At 38.7% G+C, this 23109-nt stretch overlaps 1 protein-coding gene across 4 annotated transcripts in view; it reads left to right on the top strand.

Annotated features, from left to right (window-relative positions):
* The first annotated feature begins 823 nt into the window (after positions 1-823).
* Positions 824-23109, top strand: part of TPP2 (tripeptidyl peptidase 2) — a 55736-nt gene continuing 33450 nt past the window's right edge. For 2 of the 4 annotated variants that reach the window (XM_054838672.1, XM_054838662.1), the window contains exons 1-14: positions 824-1075; positions 7327-7455; positions 8590-8685; positions 9107-9211; positions 9894-10018; positions 10725-10888; positions 12394-12548; positions 13567-13643; positions 14134-14261; positions 16167-16266; positions 18427-18575; positions 18706-18821; positions 20404-20572; positions 22502-22659. In XM_054838672.1, the coding sequence (XP_054694647.1) occupies positions 914-1075; positions 7327-7455; positions 8590-8685; positions 9107-9211; positions 9894-10018; positions 10725-10888; positions 12394-12548; positions 13567-13643; positions 14134-14261; positions 16167-16266; positions 18427-18575; positions 18706-18821; positions 20404-20572; positions 22502-22659 (1833 nt within the window). In that variant the 5' untranslated portion in view covers positions 824-913. The remainder of the gene's footprint in view (positions 1076-7326; positions 7456-8589; positions 8686-9106; positions 9212-9893; positions 10019-10724; positions 10889-12393; positions 12549-13566; positions 13644-14133; positions 14262-16166; positions 16267-18426; positions 18576-18705; positions 18822-20403; positions 20573-22501; positions 22660-23109) is intronic. The other 2 variants (XR_008578851.1, XM_054838681.1) reach the window with 1 other exon arrangement.

The following is a 23109-nucleotide window of genomic DNA, read 5'->3' as shown; positions in this document are numbered from 1 at the left end:
TGGGATTTTCCCTTAACTACTTCACCAAAAATCGTTTGGAGCTCGCCACAGCCTTCAAGTTGTCTTGATTTTTTTTTTCTTTGCTAAACAGCTGCACAAGCACCAAAATGCCGTGCAACACATTACAAAAGCCCCGTGTTAACCTACAGTAATGAGGAGACAGCGCTCCTACGGGCACTGCAACCACGTAATGTTTTTTCATCCCGGACAATGAATCAGCAAAAAAATAAACGGGGGGGGGGGGAAATCAGAGGTAAATCTTTGCACGTTGGTCGTTTCGGATTCGGAGGATCTGGCGCACCGCCGCGCTGCAGCGCTGGCACGTCCCCTCAGCGCTGCCTGACAGAGGCCACGCGCCACCGCCGCAGGCCGCGGCCCTGAGGCGGCACCGACCTCCCGAAGGGGAAGCAGCCACCACGCCCACGGGGAAGCGGGGCTCGAAGGTGCCGCCGACACCCACCGGCCTCGTCCGGCAACACCGGGAGGTCACTCCCACCCCCCGGGCGGTTCCCCCCGCCGCCACGGGACGTGGCCGCCTGCGGCCCTGCGCGCCCTGCCCTGCCCTGCCCCACCCCGCCCCGCGCGGAACGGCACGGCACGCCCTGCCCCCGCGGCCACCCCTCGGGCCCGGCACCCCGCTCCGAGTTCCGGCGTGCGACTCGTCGCTTCTCTGATTGGCTGCCTCCACCGTGGGCTCCGGCAGCCCACCGCGCGGCCGTATTGGTCGGTTTAGCCCTGGCGCTCTCGCGCCGCGGGCCGCGAGAAGGTGCACCTCCCCGCGGATTGGTGGGGCGGCACGGCGCATGCGCCTTCCCTTGGCCTCGCCCATCCTCCATCCTCCCTCCTGCCCCTTGCAGCCGCCGCCGCTGCCGGCCGCGGTTTGGTCTCGCACGGCCCCGTCCCCCCTCCCGCCATGGCGGCGGCCGCGGAGGAGCCGTTCCCTTTCCACGGCCTGCTGCCCAAGAAAGAGACCGGCGCCGCCGCCTTCCTCGCCCGCTTCCCCGACTTCGATGGACGGGGAGTGCTGCTGGCTGTGTTGGACACCGGCGTGGACCCGGGGGCGCCGGGCATGCAGGTAACGGGCGGCGGGGAGGAGCCACCCCCGGCTGCGGCCCTGAGTCACGGCCGCGGGGAGCGGCGGCGGACGGGCCCTCAGGGGGCGGCGGGAGCCGGGGGCAAGGGGGGCACCCGGGCCCTATCGGCCTGCCCCCCATGGTGTTGTGGCGGGCAGCGGCCACACTCCCGGCGGACGAGTGCGGGGACAGGGCGTTCGCCCGTGAGCGGCCATGGCCCCCGGGCGGCCCGAGGCGTCGGCGAGAGCAGGGAAGGCCCCTGAGGGGCTGTCCTAGGGCCTTGTCGGTGTTTGTGTCTTTGCTTACAGTTCCCGCTAAGCGTCCGTTCGCGTGAGCGTGGGCTCTGGTACGGGAGGGCGGCCGAATCCTGTAGGCAGGGGCTGCGCACCGGTCACTCCGGGTGTTTGTGTAAGGATCCTGCTTTTAAGCCGTTCACAGACGTTTTATGGTACTTAAATCTCTTTGGCTGTCTTCTTTCACATAGAACTCATTATAAAAGAACACTTTGTGCTTTTGTCAAACCTTAGCATTACTTCAGCAGTAGGTAGCTAGAGGCTACAAACAGCCGCCTAGATCTTTTACATGAAGAGTGTATTTCTGTATTTGTCTTTCTCAGTGTATTTTCCGTGTGTTGTATTGCAATAACAATCTGTATCAAATCTGGTTCTGCCAGCTTTTTTTGGATCTGCTAGCTTTGTAGCTCAGATTGCACAGTGATTGCCATTATGATCTTGATCTCAGTTTTGTAAATTTCTGTGTGTGTGATTTTAATTTTGACATTTTTCAGCACTTTCTTATTTCTTTTAACTCTTGTCTCTTAACACTTCTTTATCCTGTAAGTTTGTATGCGGCTTTTTATGTCACTACTGCTTCCAGTTTCTTGTCAACATGTTTTCTCTGAGATGTGACAAAGGAAGTCTAGAGAAATGATTCAGGGTGAGTTGTATCTAACTCGCTTTGATAGTGCATCCTTTCTATTTTTTTAACTAATCAGGGCCTGTGGTTTCTATCCCTTCTTTTGCACAGGTACAGATTTTACTCTTAAGTGACGTAGTTCAGGGACCCAATCCTGGCAGATCTTTAGTTCAGTGTTCTGAAATGACTTGTTATGGGGTTCGGGTAAGTGAAAGGGTGAGTAAAGAGGACAGGCAGGGTGGAAGGAGGGACTGTACTTGGATTGATTTAAGCTGGAATTAAATTGGTGCTTTGGCAAAAAGTTGTGGGTAAGTGGCATAGTAATTAGGAACCTTAAAGAAAGCTAGCCAAAATGCAAATGAGATAATACCATGGACAGACCAGAAAGTATTAAAAGACAATTAGGAAGATGTGAATATAAATGGTGTGTGTATAGTTCTGAAGTTTCACATATGAAAGCAAAAAACGTAAATCTCTAGAGGTTATAAATGGGGAGTGGTCAACCAAAATAAAAGCATGAGTTTATGGGCAGTAGAGGGAAACTTTGTTCCGAGATAAGTATCCCTTATTATCCCTTATGAGCCTTCAATTACCTATGAACCCTCTTGATCTAGTGTTGTTGTAGCTGTACTGTGACAAGTAGTTTCTGTAGTGTCCCAAGTACTTGGGACAAAGTTTATTTTACTTTTTTTATGCACCTGTCTTCTCTGCTGCTGCTTTTTTTTGCTGTCATTCTTGTCAGTTCTTGGTCTGGCATGGCATTACAGCTATGGGAACTGAGTCAGTTGCTTAGAAGGAAGAGAAGGCATTATATGTAGCAAGGTTAATAGGTATTACAACTTTGAGTTCAAGTTTATGTCAATAATGATTACAGGCCAAAATGAGCTTCTTTTAACTCTTGTCTCTTAACACTTCTTTATCCTGTAAGTTTGTACGCGGCTTTTTATGTCACTACTGCTTCCAATTTCTTGTCAACATGTTTTCTCTGAGATGTGACAAAGGAAGTCTAGAGAATATAGCGGGGGGTTTTAGTCAAAACAAAACAGTTTGTTTTGCTGCTCCCTAGTGTCTCATTCCTGGGTAGGGTTCCTTTGCTTGTTGATGTTATAGTTTGGTTTGTAAACACTGTTTACAAATGCCAGTGTATGGCATATGATCACTTGCTGAGGGACAAAAAGATTTGGGGACAAGAGTATAACACGGAAGTACCATTATGTTTATATTCTTCCCTGGACACTTGCTGCTACAGAGAGAACAGTTATTGGGTTTAACAAACCTTCTCACATAGATTTCATTTTTCTATTGGTTGACTTGCTTTACAAAATGTTAATGTAACTTGTACTGGCTTTCATTTTCTTTCCAAATCTTTCGTAGCCAGTGCCCTCTAGGGAACTCTCTTCACCTTCTCTTCCATTGCTTTACACTCCACCTGTTGATGCCAACTGTAAAGTTCAGTTTCTATGCTTCTTGCATACTAGGTTTTTCCCCTCCCAGCCCTCTATTTCCTCTTGTTATCTGCTGAGTCGTGGCTTGTAATTCCTCATTAAGGCACAGCAACTAATGAAATTTTAGGTGGACAGATAAGGTACGTTTAATGGAGCATTGTGATTATGTACGTATAGTTTTTCTTCAATCCCACCCTGTCCTTGTTGCTCTTGTCACTTCCTGTCGTGTTTCACAACAGATAAGTCAGATCATCTGCTTCTTGCAATTTTGCTTATTTTGTGAAGTGCCTGTTGGAATTATTAATTACTAAAACTAGCTTGTACTTTTATGAGATGACTTTTTAGCAGTGGCACCTAGTTTGGTTTGATTTGCTTTTCAGCACTGAAACAAAAAAATTACTTGAAAATTATTTTATTTGTGATGGTGGTCAGCTGTCCTGTGACCAAAGTGCTGAAGCACTTGTTCATCTCTTCTTGCTGCAATAGCTGCCCATTGGAATCAGTAACATTGTATGGTCTGGCAAAAACACGGTTAAATGCATCTGGTTTTGCCTTTTAATTTGGGATTGTCACAGATACTGGTCCTCCTCCACTTCTATTATACTGAAGAGCTACCAGTATTATGCAGATAGATTATTTTTAATGTACTCAATTTACTAATTTATTTGTTTTACAAAATTAGAGCTAACATGAAAGTATGTTTTCAAAGTAAAATATATAAACAACAAAATAATTTTCAGTATAATCTCGTAGATTGTTTTATTTATTGTTTTATTTTACATGGCTGTAGGCAAACCATGATATGAAAGGTAGGATCGGGGATTTTGTTATAAATACACTATAAAATATTTTTAATTGTATAAAAGTTCTTCATTTTTTGGATTTTAATGCAAAAGGTACTAAAACATACCTTATGTCTGTAATAAACTCATTACTTCAGGATTTTTCTGTTCACACAACAGAATTGATCAAGTTCACTTGATTATTTGTTTATTGTTACTTTTTTTCCATGAGAATTACAAGACTTGTAAGGGAAAACCCAGTTGAACTCCGAGTTTCACTGTAGCATTACTACTGGTAGGCAGTATGCCAAACAATGGTTCGTGTCAGCAGAAGCCACCATATCAGTTACTTTCACTAAATGACCGTGAACCTGTTTGGATCGCTGCTGTTAGGAATTGAACCTTGCACCTGAAACTCTGAGTTTCTTGTGTCTGACTGAAAGACTCTGATTTGTTGATTCTAAATGTATGAACTCATGTGTGTGTGTGGACCTGCTATTCAGCTAGGAAGCAAAGAGATGTATAGTGTAGGAATTGCAAGTTGTCTTCCTGGCTAGGAAACTACCCAAGCTCACTACAGCCTAAATCTGTGTTCTGGCCACCTGTTGCAGTATAACTTGTCTACTTCAAACAAGTCACCTTGGATTACATTTTCTTTCTTGTTTTCTTGTGCTTTGGTCACTGAATAATTCACTTTGATTAGGGGCATATTTAGAAATGTCCGATTCTGATAATCTCAGGTTTGGCTTGCAGTTGCTTTGTTACTGGAGCAGCTCTTGACTTTTCTGTGATTGGAGACTGGCATTTGAAGGCATTAATTACAAACGTTAGGAAATTATATGGTTTGAGTGCCTATGCACTGTGTTTCCCAAGTAAGTATTCTCTACTATGTAACTGTTGTTCAGTAGATGTTTTACCAGGTTAACATGCTTTAACAATTTTCTTAACTGAACATAAATTTCTATGAACAGAGTAACAGTGTTGGTTTCTCTAATGGAAGTTCTTCCTTAGCAAGCCTTTTCAAAAGCAGTATTTGTTACATTCTGGGAAATGAAATGAGTATCCTTTTTATGGTTGCTGTGGGTTTGGGATGTTTGGATTTGTTGGGGTTTTTTTCAGCTGTTTAAACCTGTTTTTTTTTTGGGGGGGGGGGCATTCCTTGTTATTTTTCTGTTTGAGGGTTTTTTGGTTGAGTTTTTTTGGGTGTTTTGTTTGGGGTTTTCGGGGTTTTTTTGGTTGTATGGGTGTTTTGTGATTTGTTTTGTTTTAACAAACCATGAAAATTTGACACCATGGAAGTATTTATCCTTATTTGTTGATGTGTGATAAAAACTTGACCTTTCTTGTCTTTTTGGCAGCAACAGAGAGTGACTTTTATGAAACAGCTAGGTCATGTTGTTAAGTTCCAGCAGCTGAATTCACAATTCCAGAGCATGATGGAAGCAAAACTACCTGCCATATATGTTATGTCTAACATCAAAATTATTGATAGAGAATAAAGGCAACAATACCAGATATTTAAATGGTAGAAAACAGCAAGTGTTGCTGCTTTTCTGAACAAGAAGCTTTTTTCACTTTCAGTGTGGTTAGTGTATAGCAGATGTTGGGAAGATTATTGATTTATTTATTCTTTTTATACATCAATCTTTAATGTAGAACTGTAAAAATAGGTGCATATGGCCAATTCATAAAATCACCGATTGGTTTGGGTTGGAAGGGACCTTTAAAGGTCACCTAGTCCGGCCCCCCTGCCATGGGCAGGGACATCTTTCACTAGGTCAGGTTTCTCAGAGCCTGATCCAACCTGGCCTTGAATGTTTCCAGGGATGGGGCACCTACCACTTCTCTGGGCAACCAGTTCCAGTGTTTCACCTCATTGTAAAAAAATTCTTCCTTACATCTAGCCTGAATCTACCTTCGTTTAGTTTAAAACCCTTAGCCCTTGTCCTTTCACAACAGAGCCTATTAAAAAGTCTGTCCCCATCTTTCTTATAAGCCCTTTTTAAGTATTGAAAGGCCACAGTAAGGTCTCCCCGGAGCCTTCTCTTCTCCAGGCTGAACAATCCCAACTCTCTCAGCCTGTCTTCATAAGAGATGCTCCAGCTCTCTGAATTCCTGTTGCCATTCAAACAAATACTACTGTATATGGAGTATACCTTATTTGCTGAATAAGCTAATACAATACCTATTAGATGAAGCATGTTTTTACAAGAAGATAACATTGAATATTTTTGCTAAATGTAAAAGCGAAAAAACTTAATCGTACTCTTGGTAATTGTGTAGAAGGTTCCTCTAGGTGAAGGGAACTTTAGGTAGGCTAGTGTTTTCCTTTTTTGATGTTGTTTAGTTGCCTACAACTACTGTAAAGTCCAGCAGGGCTAGTTTTCATTTAATTTGAGGAGGATTTAAATTCATGCTTGTAAACTCTTCTTAGCTAGTCAGTCAGCTCTTTTTGTCCTCACCCTGCTAAAAATACTCTTATACAGTATCACATATATTGTATACCATATATATTATCCTTATACAGTATTATGTACTCCTTATACAGTATATAACCATAGCTCCTAACACTTCAGATTGCTTAAAACATGAAGCAGAATCCTTGAAACAGGAAAAATAAGATAATGGTACCTTGTGTTCTTTTTAGGTTTAAGCTCAGTTAAGAGACTTAAGCTTGTGACTGCATGTACTTCAGCACCTTTCATTTGTTAGAGTTGTGCACTCATTACTGCAAAATTTGGACGGAATGGTGGGATGGAAGCAATGCAGCAAATCATTGAACATAAATAGTAGTTTTTGCAAATGTTTTGCAAATTTAGGCTTGGTTTTAAATTGAAGCTCATGTGCTTTATTGATACAATGTTTTTTGTTGTTTCTCTTCAAATCCTTTTTAGAAATGTTACTGAATTTGTATAAACTGGAAAGATGGACATGTTGCTCTTAATTCATAGGAAATTTAACTCATTTCAACTTGGTTTTATATCCTTCAGTTAGGGGTTGTGTGCTTAAGAAAGTTAGTTGATATTTTATTAACAAAAATTAAAAATTTCCTGGTGTATATGCTAAAGGGTAATCAACTACACTTTCAATTTTTCATTTTCATATTTTCAGATTACAACTGATGGGAAACCCAAGATAATTGATATAATTGATACAACAGGCAGTGGTGATGTAACTACTTGTACCATTGTAGAACCTAAAGATGGGGAAGTTACTGGTCTTTCTGGAAGAACTTTAAAGGTGAGTATTTGGTGGTATAGACACACCACTGGGAATCCTTTTTTTTTTTCTTGTTTAGCAACAAATTTAGCACATATTTTCGTTTCTGCAGAACTTACTTCCTTTTAACCAGATCTTATCCCAAACTAATATTGCATTTGCTCATCTTCATATGGATTGCTTGACATTTCTTTTACTTTTCATATGTCTTTATATTGAATATTCTCTATAGCTGAACGGGGATGTGTACAGAGTTTGACTGGGAGCTTGATAATAATTTAATTATTCTTTGTTCAAATCAGTATCTGATATAGTTTTGGAAGTTGACTGAAGAAAACATGCTGACGTGCTTTAAAAAATATCAGACAAGGTTCTGTCTTTAAAAGTGCTAGTATTTTCCACACTTGTATAATCTACAAGAGGAATGCTGTTAAACTTGTGATATATAGTTCTAGAGAATGAAAAATCTGTAAGGACTTAGTTGTAGGCTCACTGCATTAGAACAGAAATGATGTAGGGTTTTCAGAAATGATACGATGAGATCTAGAAGAGGTCTTGGCTACACAGAACTGCTGATGTTACTGACTTGTTCTTGACTGGCTGGTTAGATTGCTGAGGTGATATGGGGGCACCAAATCTTTGTATCTCTCCGTGCTATCAGCTTTCTTCTGAATTTTGCACAGGACATGATTGTAAGGGTGAATCTGTTGCTCTCTGTTGTTGTTGTTACTAGGAATAGTGGATCTGATATACTGGGAGTCTAAACTGCAGGAAGATATGAAATTAGACATTTGGATGTTTGTCATGACCACTTATCATAATACTCCTTCATTTACAGTGCTATTATTTTCCCAGATCTCTACCTGATAAAGTCACTGCCGGGGCTGTATATTTTAAAAGTAGAGTGTCAGGGCAATTCTTACTTAAAGATGTTCGAATTGATGACATGAATTGATACTGATTCCTTTGGAACTGGATTGAAATTGCCATGTCATGTTGTTGAAACTTAGTGCAGTAGTTACTGTCATGGAGACAGGGATTTAAATTGGTGATATTTCCAAGTCCGTTCTGCTAAGCTCCCTTACACAGTGTTGATTTATTTTAAAAAATTTTAATGCCATTAGTTAACCTATTTCTGAATATACTTTTCTGCAGATTCCAGCAAACTGGGTAAATCCTTCAGGCAGATATCACATTGGCATAAAAAATGGCTATGATATCTATCCTAAAGCTCTGAAGGAGAGGATTCAGGTAAGGAATTAAATTTTGTTTCTGGTGTATAGTCATATTTCACTGTTCTGATTCTTAAGTTTTTCTAGGAAACTACAGTATGTGATTTGCTAACACAAGTAGGCTACTAGCCAGAGCTTGAGAGCTATTCTCTGACTGATTTTTGTTTAGTTTTGACATAATCTATTTCTTCTGTGATTTTTCAGAGCAACAGGAGGTGGCCTGGTGGTCATCCTCGCGGTGGTCCATTGAGGCAAAAAGTCTGCAAATTACAGATACACATTTCTTTTTTCTGTGTAGCAACTGTTGTTTATTTATAGTATTGTATTGAATTTTTTCAGCCATTGTGTCCCAAATCAGAATTTTCAAATTATTTTTGTAGTCTTCATACTTTGACATAAGTATTTGTCAATATATTGAAGACACTGGTTTTGTGTTACAGAAAGAACGCAAGGAAAAGCTCTGGGATCCTGTTCACAGACTGGCTCTAGCAGAGGCCTGTAGGAAACAAGAAGAATTTGATGCTGCTCATAGCTCTCCCTCCCAGGTTAGTATAAGTCTACACAAATTTGTAAACTTCTTGTTTGCAACAATTTGTTGCTGGTTGAGAGGATTAAAATATTTTATTAGGTAAGTGAAGGAAAGATACTTGTGATTTTTTTTGGCATATAACTTACCAGTATATCTTCTGATTAATTTTAAAAGTCTGTATACGGATAGATGTTTGATTTGCTTAATGTTGTTAACTTTCTAAACTTGTTGTCAAATATGAAAAGGGTATTACTTGAAATACTTTGTAGCATATTTTTGAAATTTATAATATAAGTTTTAATTTAATACGCTTTTTTTGAGACTGTCATCCTTGCTGTGCTTAAAGTTGGATTCTTCTAAACATATCCTTTCTTTTCTAAATTAGGTACTATTTCAGGGAAGTACCAGAAATGCCTCAGGTCACTTCTGTATCATTTAACAATCTGTTTAAAAAAAAAAAAAGAGGACTTTAAATGTTAGAATTACAGAAATTTTGAAATAGTTGTACATGATAGGCCAAAAATAAATAGTGCACTGTTGAAAGTCTTTGAACTTCTAGATGTTTGTGACTCCTAGGATAGTCTTACATTCTTGATGAAGTAATGGAACAAATATATAACATCAGAAAGGAATATAGGAATACCTGTCTTGTAATAATTTTAGAAATATTTTTAACTGTATTTTTGTTGTCTTATTAGGTAAATAAGCTAATAAAGGAAGAACTTCAAAATCAAGTGGAACTGTTGAATTCTTTTGAGAAAAAATATAGTGATCCTGGCCCAGTATATGATTGTCTAGTATGGAATGATGGTGAGACCTGGAGGTAAATGCCTAACTTGTCGAAAATGTCTTCTTCTACACATAAGACAACAGCTTGCATTGAAGACTATGTTAACTTTTAAATCTACTTTCTTTATAGAGGTCTTAAATATTTATTTGCTTTAAAATAATCCTGCTGTATCACTTGAGTTTCATGACAAAGTTCTGATCCCAAATGAAGATGGGATAGAATGAAGTCTTATTAAAGACAGCATGACATAAAGTGTAAGCTTGTGGGATTTTCCTGTGAGGCAGAGTAAAATTACTTTGTGTATCCATTGGTGATGAGAAAAAAACAAACCAAAACAGAAGTCTTTGCACAAACTTCAGGATGTAATATGGCACTTTTCTTTGCTGATAATGTGTGTCATACAAAACAGTGGGTGAGACTTCAAATGTTTGTGTACCAGCATTGAACAGCTAACTTTATTAAAATTTCTTCCTTGAAGAAATTGCCTGAATTTCCATGTGCTTGCTTTTCAAAGACAGATTTACTTGAATTTAGTAGCATTGGAAAATCAGTTTATTCAGAGATCTTTGCAGTTTCTGAATCTGAGTCTAAACAGCCAGGTTTAAAAATATTGACTTAAATAAGTACCATAAACACAGAACCAGACTTCTTGAAGTCTTTGTGGTACTCTTTGTTGGGGCGATAACCGAAAGTTTACAGCAGCTGGAAAATTGCCCTTTTTTTTTGTTTTTGTCAACAGAGCCTGCATAGATACAAGTGAGAGTGGTGACCTAACTAGCTGTACAGTGCTGAGAACCTACAAAGAGGCTCAGGAATATGGATCTTTTGGAACATCTGAGATGTTGAATTACTCTGTTAACATATATGATGATGGGAACCTTCTTTCCATTGTGACAAGTGGAGGTAAATGAAGTAATCTTAAGAAAATTTGATTTGAAAAATACTCTTAATTTCTTGTCAAACTATCCCATCTCAGTAGAACTACAGAAGTAGTTCTGGTTTCTAAATCAATGGTAACTTTTTTTGAGAGACTCCTTTTTATATTTCTGTGCAGTTTTTTATTTCTAATTTTTTTCTTAATCCCCACTGTCTGAGTCATCTCAAGTATAATTTTCATAACTTTTACTTAAGAAGGCTCAACGTTTCCTACTCACTTTCATTAGTGGAATTAAGTTAATATTTCCTTTCTCTTTGCCTGCTGCCTCCTTTCTCCCCTCAGAAAGTGGTTTTATTTTGCAGATTGCTGCTGTTTACTGGCTTTTTTTCTTTCCGTATTGTAATATGACATTTATTAAATAAACTGATTTTATAGAATCACAGAATCATTTAGATTGGAAAAGACTTTTAAGATCAAGTCCAACCGTTAACCTAGCACTGCCAACTCCACCACCAAACCATGTCCCTAAGCACCATATCTACACATCTTTTTAAATACCTCCAGGGATGGTGACTCAACCACTTCCCTGGGCAGCCTGTTCCAGTACTTGAAAACCCTTTTGGTGAAGAAACTTTTCCTAATATCCAATCTAAACTTCCCCTGGTGCAACATCAGGCCATTTCTTCTTGTCCTATCGCTTGTTACTTGGGAGAAGAGACTGACGCCCACCTGGCTACAACCCCTTTCAAGTAGTCATAGAGAGCAATAAGGTCTCCCCTCAGCTTCCTTTTCTCCAGACTAAACAGCTCCAGTTCCCTCGGTGGCTCCTCATAAGACTTGTGCTCTGGACCCTTCCCCAGCTTCATTGTCCTTCTGTGGACACGCTCCAGCACCTCAATGGCCTTCTTGTAGTGAGGGGCCACACAGTACTCCAAGTGTGGCCTCACCAGTGCCGAGTACAGGGGGACAATCACTTCCCTGCTCCTGCTGGCCACACTGTTTCTGATGCAAGCCAGGATGCTGTTTGCCGCCTTGGCCACCTGGGCACACTGCTGGCTCATATTCAGCTGGCTGTCGACCAGCCACCCCCAGGTCATTTTCTGCCAGGCAGCTTTCCAGCCACTCTTCCTCAAGTCTGTAGCATTGTGTGGGGTTGTTGTGACCCAAGTGCAGGACCCAGCACTGAGCCTTGTTGAACCTCATACAGTTGGCCTCAGCCCATTGATCCAGCCTGTCCAGATCCCTCTGCAGAGCTTTCCTGCTCTCAAGCAGATCAACATTCCTGCCCAACTTGGTGTCATCTGCAAACTTGCTGAGGATGTGCTCCATCCCCTCATCCAGACCATTGATAAAGATATTAAAGAGAACTGGCCCCAGTACTGAGCCCTGGGGAACACCACTTGTGACCAACCGCTGACTGGATTTATGTACTTATAGCTCAATAAGTGAAAATTAATTGAACTGGAGTGTATTAAATTGGTATACATGAAGTTCACTATACCTACAGTGATACAACTTTTCATTTGCTCAGGAGCTCATGGAACACATGTGGCTAGTATTGCAGCTGGATACTTTCCAGAAGAACCAGAACGAAATGGTGTGGCTCCTGGAGCTCAGATTCTCGCAATCAAGATTGGCGATACAAGACTAAGTACAATGGAAACTGGCACTGGTCTAATAAGAGCTGTGGGTATTTCATTGAATAAACAATTAATATCAGCAGTGTGACTTAATTGTAGAATATTGTGGAATACTTTCTGCTCTACTTGCTTATAGGCCATGTTTTTATGGTTCTAGAATATTTCCAACTAAATAAAAAAACCACTAAACGTCCCCCAAAAAAATCTAAAGCGAACAAAAATAACCCAACCAAAAGAATCATAAAACCAACCAGAATATATTTTAAAACATATCTTAAGACTAATGTTTTAATATGAAACAAGACTTCTGTTGCATTGAGCACTTGCAGGGTTTTTCAGACAGATAGACTTGCAGTGTGTCTGGCTAGTTTAACACATGGGCTGAGTTACTTGTATGGTTACTTAAAGTTCCTTATTCTGTGTTGTATTTTTTTCTAGTTACTTAGATAACTATAGAGTACTTAAATCTAGAATAGAGACTAGTATCGACCTGTGTGGTTGAATTTGGTTTAACTCTCTTTTTTTAAGAGTGAGGAGAAAATATTCCTATTTAATGATGAAAGGCCCAAGGCCTTTTCCATGTTGTTGTTGAAGGGGAAAAAATTTACACAAGAAAAGGAACTGAAAATAGAAAATTATATTTGTGACCCATAGAATATCTTCCTATAGCAACATGAAAATGTGCAATAATGTTTTTGTGACTCTTTGGAATTTAACCAAACTGCATGGCAAAGGAGAAATTTATGTTATTGAGGACAGACATTTGAGACAATACTAATGATGTCTGCAGTTTTCTCTTAGGGTAATGTCTTAATTTATAGCTTGGAACATGGCAAGAATAGGACTGTTCAGGGAGCGGATTTGTTTTATTCTGTTTGTTCACTGGGAAAATACCACTTAAATAACTGATTGAATTAAATTATTTTCTTTTGTAGACTCAAAAGAAATTTATCCATTTTCCTTAGATCTGTAGCAGATCAGTGTAAGCAGATGTTTTTTGCCATTCCTTAAGTGACTTATTCTATGACTAGTATGTATTTTTGCTTTTATTTTTACTTTATCAGATGATAGAAGCAATAAAATACAAATGTGATCTTGTCAACTATAGCTATGGAGAGGCAACACACTGGCCAAATTCTGGGTGAGTACTGCTGTGGTTAATATAAAGTATTTTGATATCACAGAAGTGGAATTACATTTGTGTAAATGTACTGTCAGTAAGAATGAATTGTGCAAGCCCAGATGATTCATATACATAAAACTGTTGCAATTTACACTTTCAACCATCTTCTAAAGTTAAGTAAACCTATTGAAAGTGCTATTGATTTATAATGCAAAGAATATTTTAGAATAATAAAAGAATTCTGTAGATGGAACACCACATAATTTGTGGGTTTTTTTGAAGACCTGACACTGCTACATGACTGTTAGTCCTTTTTAAAACTAGAAGTTATTTTTTTGTGGTCAGCTTCTGTACTGGAACCGCCTCTGCTAGGTGTGGGAAGCAGTCTGCATAACATTTCTTGTTCTGTGACTAGTCACAGAGATTCTACTAGAAATGGGAGTTTTGCCCTGTGGGAAGAAAGCAATTTTGTTGATTAAATGACTTTTTTTTTCTTCTCTCACATCAGGAGAATTTGTGAAGTAATTAACGAAGCAGTGTGGAAACACAATGTAATCTATGTTTCAAGTGCAGGGAATAATGGCCCGTGCCTTTCTACAGTAGGATGTCCTGGTGGAACTACATCTAGTGTAATAGGTAAATAATTTGTTTTGAAGAAAAAAAAAATGTTGACAGTGTCCAGCTTCTGTCTTCTCAAGATTTGTACTTGTGTTACATGTTTGAGATCACCGGTTGATGGCTGAACTAAATCTAAAAAAAATATCGAAGGCTACTGGGCTACAAAATTAATTCTGAGGGAGGCACTAGCTGTATGCTTAGGTATACAAACCTAGACTGTTATCTTCTTACAATTCAAGATCTTACTTATGTACAAAACAGTGGTAGGAGGCAGATGGTTTTGGTTTGATGTGGCTTTGTATAAAATTTGCAGAAGAAATCTTTGTGGTCTGACCTATTTGAAGTTTTCAAGATTATTTTTTTAACTGTAACCATCTGAGCATACCAATTCACTTGGACCGTTAGTTGATAGTAAATGCAACTTGTAAAAAATATAAGCAAGCTGGATTCTAATTAATCTTCTGGAAAGTCTTGTTCTAACAATTAGAATGCATTACTATAGTTTTAAATTATCTGTCTTTACTGTATACTCTGATTTCCATTTGTAATGAAACAATGCCTTTTTAATTTGGATGTAAAATAATCCCATGATGTGCCCTAGACAAGTCCTTCTAGGGGAAGGATTCTTTCAGTTGTAGTGTCACTTCTGTGAAAGTATGACTGGCATAACATTTGACTTTTCTGATGGGCTAGTGTATGTCTCTGATATTTCAGTGAAAACTTGAGGTGTAAGACTTTGTGAAATGTCTAGCATCCGGGGGTAACTTCCCTAGTCTTAATTTTCATAGAAATCCTCTGATGCCACATTACTGTGTTATACAAATACTTGTTAAATCACAGAATTCTCATGCAAGGACACTAGCATGTAGACGTGAAAGTTCGAGAGAGACTGTTTCACAGTAGAATTAACACTGATTACTTTCTAAAAGCTAATCTGCAGTTACTCCACTACTGAGGTTGGGGGTTGTAACTGGAACTAACAAGCTCTTTTCAAGTCTGCATTGGCTTTGCTTTTACAGTACATCTATTCTGTCAATTCAACTTACTGGTTGTATCATTCTAGAGACTGGGTGATCATTCACTCTGCATGCAAAGTAGCTTGCTCCTTGTCCTCCATCTGGAGTGAAACAGATAGGGTTTGTTTTTTTTGTTTGTTTGTTTTTGAGGTTAAAGCAAAATACAGTTGACAGGCTGACGTACTTGACAAAGACAGTGTGGACATGGACCTTGCCAAATTTGTTTGCCAGCTCGTTATGGTAGTTTTCTACCATCCTGACAGTGCTTGTGCCATAAAGAAAATGGAATGTATGCTTCAGAACATGTACACAGCATGGATGTAATGTGCATCTTTGACATTGTGTTCCAAAAATACAACTTCAGGCTGTGATGTAGTCGTTTACATGCTCTGGGCAGTTTGAACTGATATACAGGAAAGTAAATGGCTGTCTCATCACTGTGTTTGAGCTGTGTGGATGTGGCCACCTACTCCAGGTGGTGTAGCTGTGAGCCATGAGAACGTGAAACAATTCACGTAAATTGCTTTGAGGTATGGTTAGTAGTTCGTAACAGTGTAAACACAGCCGAAGGGGTGTGGGAGAGAGTAGAGGCATAAAAGTGATGTATTGTGAAAGAAATGTAGAAAGTGAATACATTCTATTCCAGTTGAATAAAAATGAAACTTTGAAGCTTACATAATATTTTAATGTCTTACAGTGTGACCATCAGCATTGTTACTGCATAGCATGGTGCTTTACACTTGCTTTGTAAAAGTATATGGATTTAATAGAATGGAAAATATGTGTTTCCATTTTCAAATGTCATGCAAAAATTCTTCTCATCGTGAATTTAAAATACAGAAATATTTTATTTTTGCTTCTGATAAAAATTAATTGTACATCTAAAATGCTTGAATTTTTTTTACAGGTGTTGGTGCCTATGTATCACCTGACATGATGGTTGCTGAATACTCTTTAAGAGAAAAACTGCCAGCAAATCAATATACTTGGTCATCCAGAGGGCCTAGGTAGGTTATACTAAAAGAACAAATTCATTATTTTGGGGTTCAGATTATGTAATCCAAAATCTAAAAATTGGTCGTTAATACCAGAATAAAAGTATTTGTTTCCCATGGGAAGAGCGTAGGTAACCTGCTGTTCTTGGAAGGCCTTTGTATGTCAGGCTCTAGAACTCCTGGAGGAGGGGTAAGGCCACTGAACTGCCTCAGCACAACCTGTACATTTCAGGAAAGTATATTCGATGAGTGCAAACCTGTTCAGAGGTGATAAAACTTGTTGAAAAATTGCTTGGAAATCTGTTGTTTTTCCAAAATTTATTTTTTCAGAGGATTTTTTTCCATAGCATTTATTTCATTAAGTTAGTGTGGTGAAGTTACCTGTTCTGTTAGTGTTGAAGATTAAAAGAAATACTGTTACTGCAGCAGTGTTACTTCTGGCTTCAGTGACGTTGCTGTGATGGCACAACTTACCTGAGGGTTTTGCTTGAGTCCAGTAGAGGTGTGAGTAGGCAGAAAAAAATGCCTTTCTACCTCACGTTATAGAAAATTATCTCAAAGATCTATAAATGAAAATTTAGGAGCAATGAAAACTTGAATTTTTATTTCATGCCTCAGAAGCATTTGATAGTAATGAGGTAGCCAAAAGAAAAAAAAAAAAATAGCGTGTCTTCCTGAGTTTTTGCCTGTGTTTAGAATTTGGAATTGCTCTTGCGAGTTATGGAGTTACCATGTACTGTCTTTTGTAGTTTAGCCTACAATAGCATTGGGCGAAGAGAAGAATAAAAAACATAGCTTGAGGTTGGTCCTTGGTTTATTTGCTGGCTACATAGCAAATGCTTCCCTATTAGCATTGGTCTTTAAAGTTAGCTGTCATGGTGTTTGTATATTTACCGGCAAGCATATTGTTCCAAGAACCTTATTATGTAGAATTGTCATGTTTCATGTAGAGAAGAGAGAAATGTGGTCTCTGCCTTCAGCTGAGAAAGGGAGACAGATTTGTATTAGTATCAATATACATACACACACATATATAAAGACTACATTTTGTGTGGTTTGTCACTTTGCATTGTAAAATAGTCAGAATGAGCATGTGTCAGCTGAAAGGCCCAAGTCTGGCCAAAGGAGGGTTCCCCTTGTGTAGGGTGCAACACGCAGGTGACCAGAGAGTTCCTAAAGCTTTGCCAGAGCAGGCTTGGGGTAGAGGATCAGTCCATCTGAGAAAGCAGTAGAGGCTTTCAGACAGATATGCCATGCACTGCTTGGCCGGAAGTGCCATGATATAGAACCTGTTGTTTATATAGGGCTGTCATAAAATATATTCAAATGTTACATTAATGTATCATACTGAGAGCACTCTGATTTGAGACATATATCTCACACTAACAGCTTCATAAATACCCTAAAATACCCTACCTCCCACAGAACTTAATAGCTCAGCCACAGTGCTGTCCTTATTCAAGTGGCGCATTTTTTGTCTATGCAGAGCAAGGAAGATGGCGCATATCTGGCTCATACAGTTGAAAACTAGATGCTGCTTTAACTGAGCCATAGGTACTCACTCCATTCTTAAATATGCTTGGGCAAGAAAGAAAGGTGTCTTAGGCCCAGCTGATCCTGATCCACCTGTTGACATTCCTTTTTTTTGTCTTCTCCCCCTGCTCTCCTTGTCTCAGGTTCTGTATTGTAATTCAGAATTGGACCTGGAGGTGAAGTGCCAACATGCAAAATTAGAGATCTGAATTTTGGATCTTTTCTAGTCTTCCTCTCCCTTTTACTATTTTTCTTTTAAAATAATAACTGTTAAATAAGCTATGTAGAATACTAATTTATGTATTGAAATGTTTTAATAGGTTTGTTTGCATGCATTTTCTAATTCAAATCCCAGAAGATATTCTGCTGACTAAGCTGAAGGCTGGTGAAGAATATTGAAGGAGTGAAAGTGTAGAAAACTTTCACTGTAAAACAAGCATAGCTGATGATTCATGTGACATTTTAAATTGCTACTTAGCAGCATGCCTTTTCTTGTGTTTAATGGGTTAATGGATTCAGTGAAGTAATATACTCCCTAAAGCTAAAATTATATATATATTTTTTAAGTGCATGGGTAACTTCAAGATAAAGTGTGCAGAAAAAAATGTTGGTTTTTCAACTATTCTGTTTTAACACTAGCACTGATGGAGCCCTTGGAGTAAGTATCAGTGCCCCAGGAGGTGCTATTGCTTCCGTTCCAAACTGGACTCTGCGAGGAACACAGCTCATGAACGGCACATCCATGTCTTCTCCCAATGCATGTGGAGGCATTGCATTAGTATTGTCAGGTAATGTGCTACAATGTTAAATATAGATATGTAGTCTAAAACAAATTAGATACTTTTTCCTCTAAAAAAAATATGCTGTAACTTTCAAAAATTTTGTTGTATCCAATAATACTCTTATTTTTTATTTCAGGACTCAAAGCTAATGATATTCATTACACTGTTCATTCTGTCAGAAGAGCGTTAGAAAATACTGCAGTGAAAGCTGAAAACATAGAAGTATTTGCACAAGGACATGGTATTATTCAGGTACTTGCTAGCAAAAAACCCAACATAATATAAATAACTGCCAGTGGAAAACTAACCCACAAAAAGAGCAACTTTCTAGACGAGCTCACTCAGTTTGCTCCCATGCTACTTGATTCTCAGATCTGATGGAGGGAGAAAAGGAGAATGTAGTGGGAAGGAAGGAGGTATGAGACAGTTCTTTCAGTTTCAACATGCGGTTACTGTAGAATAAATACGTAGAATAAATGTTAACTAGACACATTGTTAGACTGATCAAAAAGGTATGTGGACATAAAAGTGGGATGTGCCACCCGTGTGTGGGTTTGGATGCCTAAATCCTGTACTAATGTCCAAAAACATTTTTATGCTGTTGTCAGAGCTGAACTTGTTCTGTGCAGACAAAAGCTGGAACTGTAAGTTTTGGGCAGTGAAAATCCAGGAATACCCACGCTGGTTCACAAAGCAGTACAGCTGCAGTTGTGCGATGACTTTGCTCTGGGCCTGCACTGAGAAGTCTGAGTGTTCATTGTATCCTGTGGACTTCTAAGTAGCTTGGATATCTGTAATGTGATCCTTTGTATGAAGAAGGCATAGTGAGTGACAGTCTCCCTACGCATAAGCGTAGGTTCTTAAAGAGCTGCTGCTGGTTTTTGCCTACGGTCACTCCCATCCTAGCCAAATAGAGGTAGTGAGATTTTGCTCTGCTGCTTAAAAATGCTGGATATTAAATGCTTAGCCTTAAACTCATGTTCTGGAGATGCTAGAACCTAGTAGGTAACATCTGCTAAGCAGATCTATAACACTGAGTTTGATACAGAAGGCAACAGTGATGGTAGCCATATCAAATAAACATGGTCACAGAAAAATGAAATGCAGCATTCTTATGTTATGATTCAGTAGTCTGATTAAAGCATGTATTAATACATGCAGTTAAAACTCTGATCTGGGAGACTGAGGCTGTTGTGTGCCTACTTTCAAAGGAGAGTGCCCTAATGTCCACTGGTGAAGGTAACTCACTGTGGAGTAGAAGAGAAGGTAAGATTATTTGGTTTTGAGTCAGTAGAACAGAAAGCGAGATAGAAGGGTATCTTTTTAAAACAAAAAGGTGAACTTGTCATCTGAGTTTACTGTGACAGCTCATTTACTTATGTAGGGCTGGATTTCATGACCTGATTCTCTTATTTCATATCAATATATAAAACTTAAGGGCATCCCATATTTCTTGTCTCTCTTGAACTGCTCGACTGCTTGTATATAAGGTTTAAATGCTTAGTGTTGTTCCGCGTACGAGAAGGACACCTAAATTAGTATAATAGGTCTGGGCCTTTGAAGTCATCTCTGAAAACTTTTGTTATGCAATTTTTGATGGATTTATAACAAAGGAGCGTTGTCTTTTTTTAATGTTCTTGATTTTCTGTGCTCTCTGTGGCTGTTGCAGGCTGAAAATGTTGCCTTGTTTTCTATACTGAGTATCATGTAAGGTACAATCAGTGAGCTACTTCACTTTGTTGCTGTGCTTGCTGAACACTTCATATTGAAGGTAATATGCATAGATTACTATTAAGTTGAATTTTTTAAATTTAGAATGTCTTCTTTCTAACAGGTTGATAAAGCCTATGACTACCTCATTCAGAATTCATCATTTGCAAGTAACATAGGCTTTACGGTTACTGTTGGCAGCAACCGTGGAATCTACCTCAGAGATCCTGCCCAGATAGCTGCACCTTCTGATCATGGGGTTGGCATAGAACCTGTCTTTCCTGAGAATACAGGTAGGAAAGAACTTTTGTGTGTATGTATGTGGGGGAAATAAAGTGTAAACAAAAAGCGTGATAATGAGCAGTGATGGGAATCTGTACCATACAAGCAGTAAGTGCAACTCTAAATTTCATGGTAAATGAATGTATGCAGCTAAACAACTTTTCTGTTCTAACCTCAGGCTTATAACTTCAGCACTTCCATGTGTTGGAGGAGTCTTTTGCTTCATGCTTCCTCTCACTGAAAAAAGGGTTCTCTCTTTATTCCGAAGATATTTAAAGCAAAGTTGTGGGGCTAGGGAAAAATATGGAAAAATAATCGAATGTCCCTAATGTTTCATGAAATTGTAGAACTTTGGGGTTTTGTTGTAGATAGAGTTTCTTTGTTTCTTGACAAAGAATGATTACCGTTCTAAACATGAAAGAATTTACACAGAAATTAGTTTCTCAGTTATTTAAATACTACAGAATCTAAATTTGGACTTTATGTTTCCACAACCTGAGAAAGATCTTAGTTTAACAGACTAGACTTACATTCAGTAGCTAATAATGGATAAACATAAATATATTTAAAGGCAATACAGGAATTGATACAGATTTTAGTTACTTATTAACAGGGTAAAAGTAAGTTGTGCATATCAAAATAAGGCTGTCATCTTTTCTCCATAAACTGTTTTGACCTGCTTTATTAAATACAAATTGGAACTCACTGAGAGACTGCATTACATTCTATTCAAAAAATTATCCATGTAAGAGCTTGTTACTAATTCCTTTCCTAAAACCAGTGATCCCCAAGAAGATTGGCATGTGACAAAGGGGTGAATTTGTTTAGGGGAAGAAAGGTTATGAATTAGAGCAGATTACTGACTCAAAGTAACTTAGTTGTTTGACAGGTTACAGTGCAATTGGTGCTTTTTAAATTTACTGTATGACACTGAGAAATAAAATAATTGTATGATAGGCTCTTCTACAGGAAGCAAACAATCTGAAAACAGACATTTGTAATCGATGACTGGCTTGTGGCATGGTACTGTTTCTCTAGTACCTGTCCAATTGTTATTTCTGTGCTGTGTCTGGTGTCTTCAATAAGACTGAGTTTTTGAGAAACTTCGGTAAGAGGTTAAGGGACTCTGATCTGCTCAGTCTGTTGAAGTTCTCTTTGAGCTTTTATTGCTTCTCATGTACCTATGAGGGAATTACATCTGATAATAGACTGCTCTTTACTTAAAGATGTAATGAAATGTCTGAAAATTAAGCTGTGGTTAATTAGGCCTAGAAAATGTGGAATTTTTTTTTTTCAAAGTGTCATTAATCTTTAGAGCAGGAAAAAGCTGATTTTTTTTTATCACTAAAACATTTTAACTAGGGTTCAATTCTCTTCTGGAAGCAGTGCTTCAACACATAGCTTTTTCGACATGGAAGCTAATTTGCAAAATTAACTTAATTGACTGTTTGCAAAGTCAGACTAGATTATCATGGTAATTTTTTAATAGACTTTACCCGTCGCTTAGACTGCTCTGTAATGTAATTTGGTAATTAGCATAACCCTCAGAATCAGTGCAATTGCTTTTTATTGTATTTCTCTGCACTAGGGAAGACTTTGTATCTAAAGAAGAAAGTTTATACCTGCTTCCAGACTATGATGTGGGTAACTGAAACATTGCTTACTAGCCTACCTTTGACTGTGTCAGGTTTGACTGTTTCAGGGGGGAGAACTTCAAAGTTGGGTACAACCTTTATTTTACTGTACGCTGCTGCTATTCTATTTTTCTCAAGTTAAAAGAAATAATATAGAACACTGTCCAAAGTAGAGAATCTGCCCTAAGGAATTGTTTCCTATTACATTTTATTGATGTGTACATCTTAATGGCAAATACTGCGTTATAGTAGAATATGAGCACATATTTCTGTTATTGAACTGGTTTTTTTTATTTCTCTTGACAGAAAACACTGAAAGAATATCTCTCCAGCTTCATTTAGCTTTAACTTCAAATGCACCGTGGGTCCAGTGTCCTAGTCATTTAGAGCTTATGAACCAGTGTCGACACATAAATATTCGTGTGGATCCACGTGGCCTGCGAGAAGGACTACATTATACAGAGGTACTGAAATATTGGTGTTCTGAGGAAGATTATGTGGCCTTTCCTTTTCGTGTGGTCTCTATCAACTTTTTATATGAATAATTTTTAAGGAAATAAAAGCTATGTTCTGTGCAGACCAGAAAATATAGTCACACTCTGTTTTACTATACAGGCTGAATCCAGGGTTCAGCAATAATTAATGCTATACAATAGCACATACCAATGGGACTTCAAGTACCTGTGTTTAAAAAATAAAAGCATAAAAAAATATAAACCAAATAAACAGCAATTGAATAAGGTGTTTTTTTCTCTGGATATATTTTCACCTTTGACTATCTGGCTCAGTCCTGTATTATTGAGGATAGAGATTTGTGTTTTTATGGTGTCTTAAATATTTGTCTTTTTCTGTGGTGGCTTAAGGACTGGCCTAGCTTTTGTGGTGTTGCCATGCAGTCTTATATGAACCCAAGA

Source organism: Grus americana, chromosome 1 (genome assembly GCF_028858705.1).
Source record: "Grus americana isolate bGruAme1 chromosome 1, bGruAme1.mat, whole genome shotgun sequence".
NCBI classification, from domain to species: Eukaryota; Metazoa; Chordata; class Aves; order Gruiformes; family Gruidae; genus Grus; species Grus americana.
Note: the sequence above shows the minus strand (reverse complement) of the source record. Positions and strands in the feature narration are given on the sequence as shown.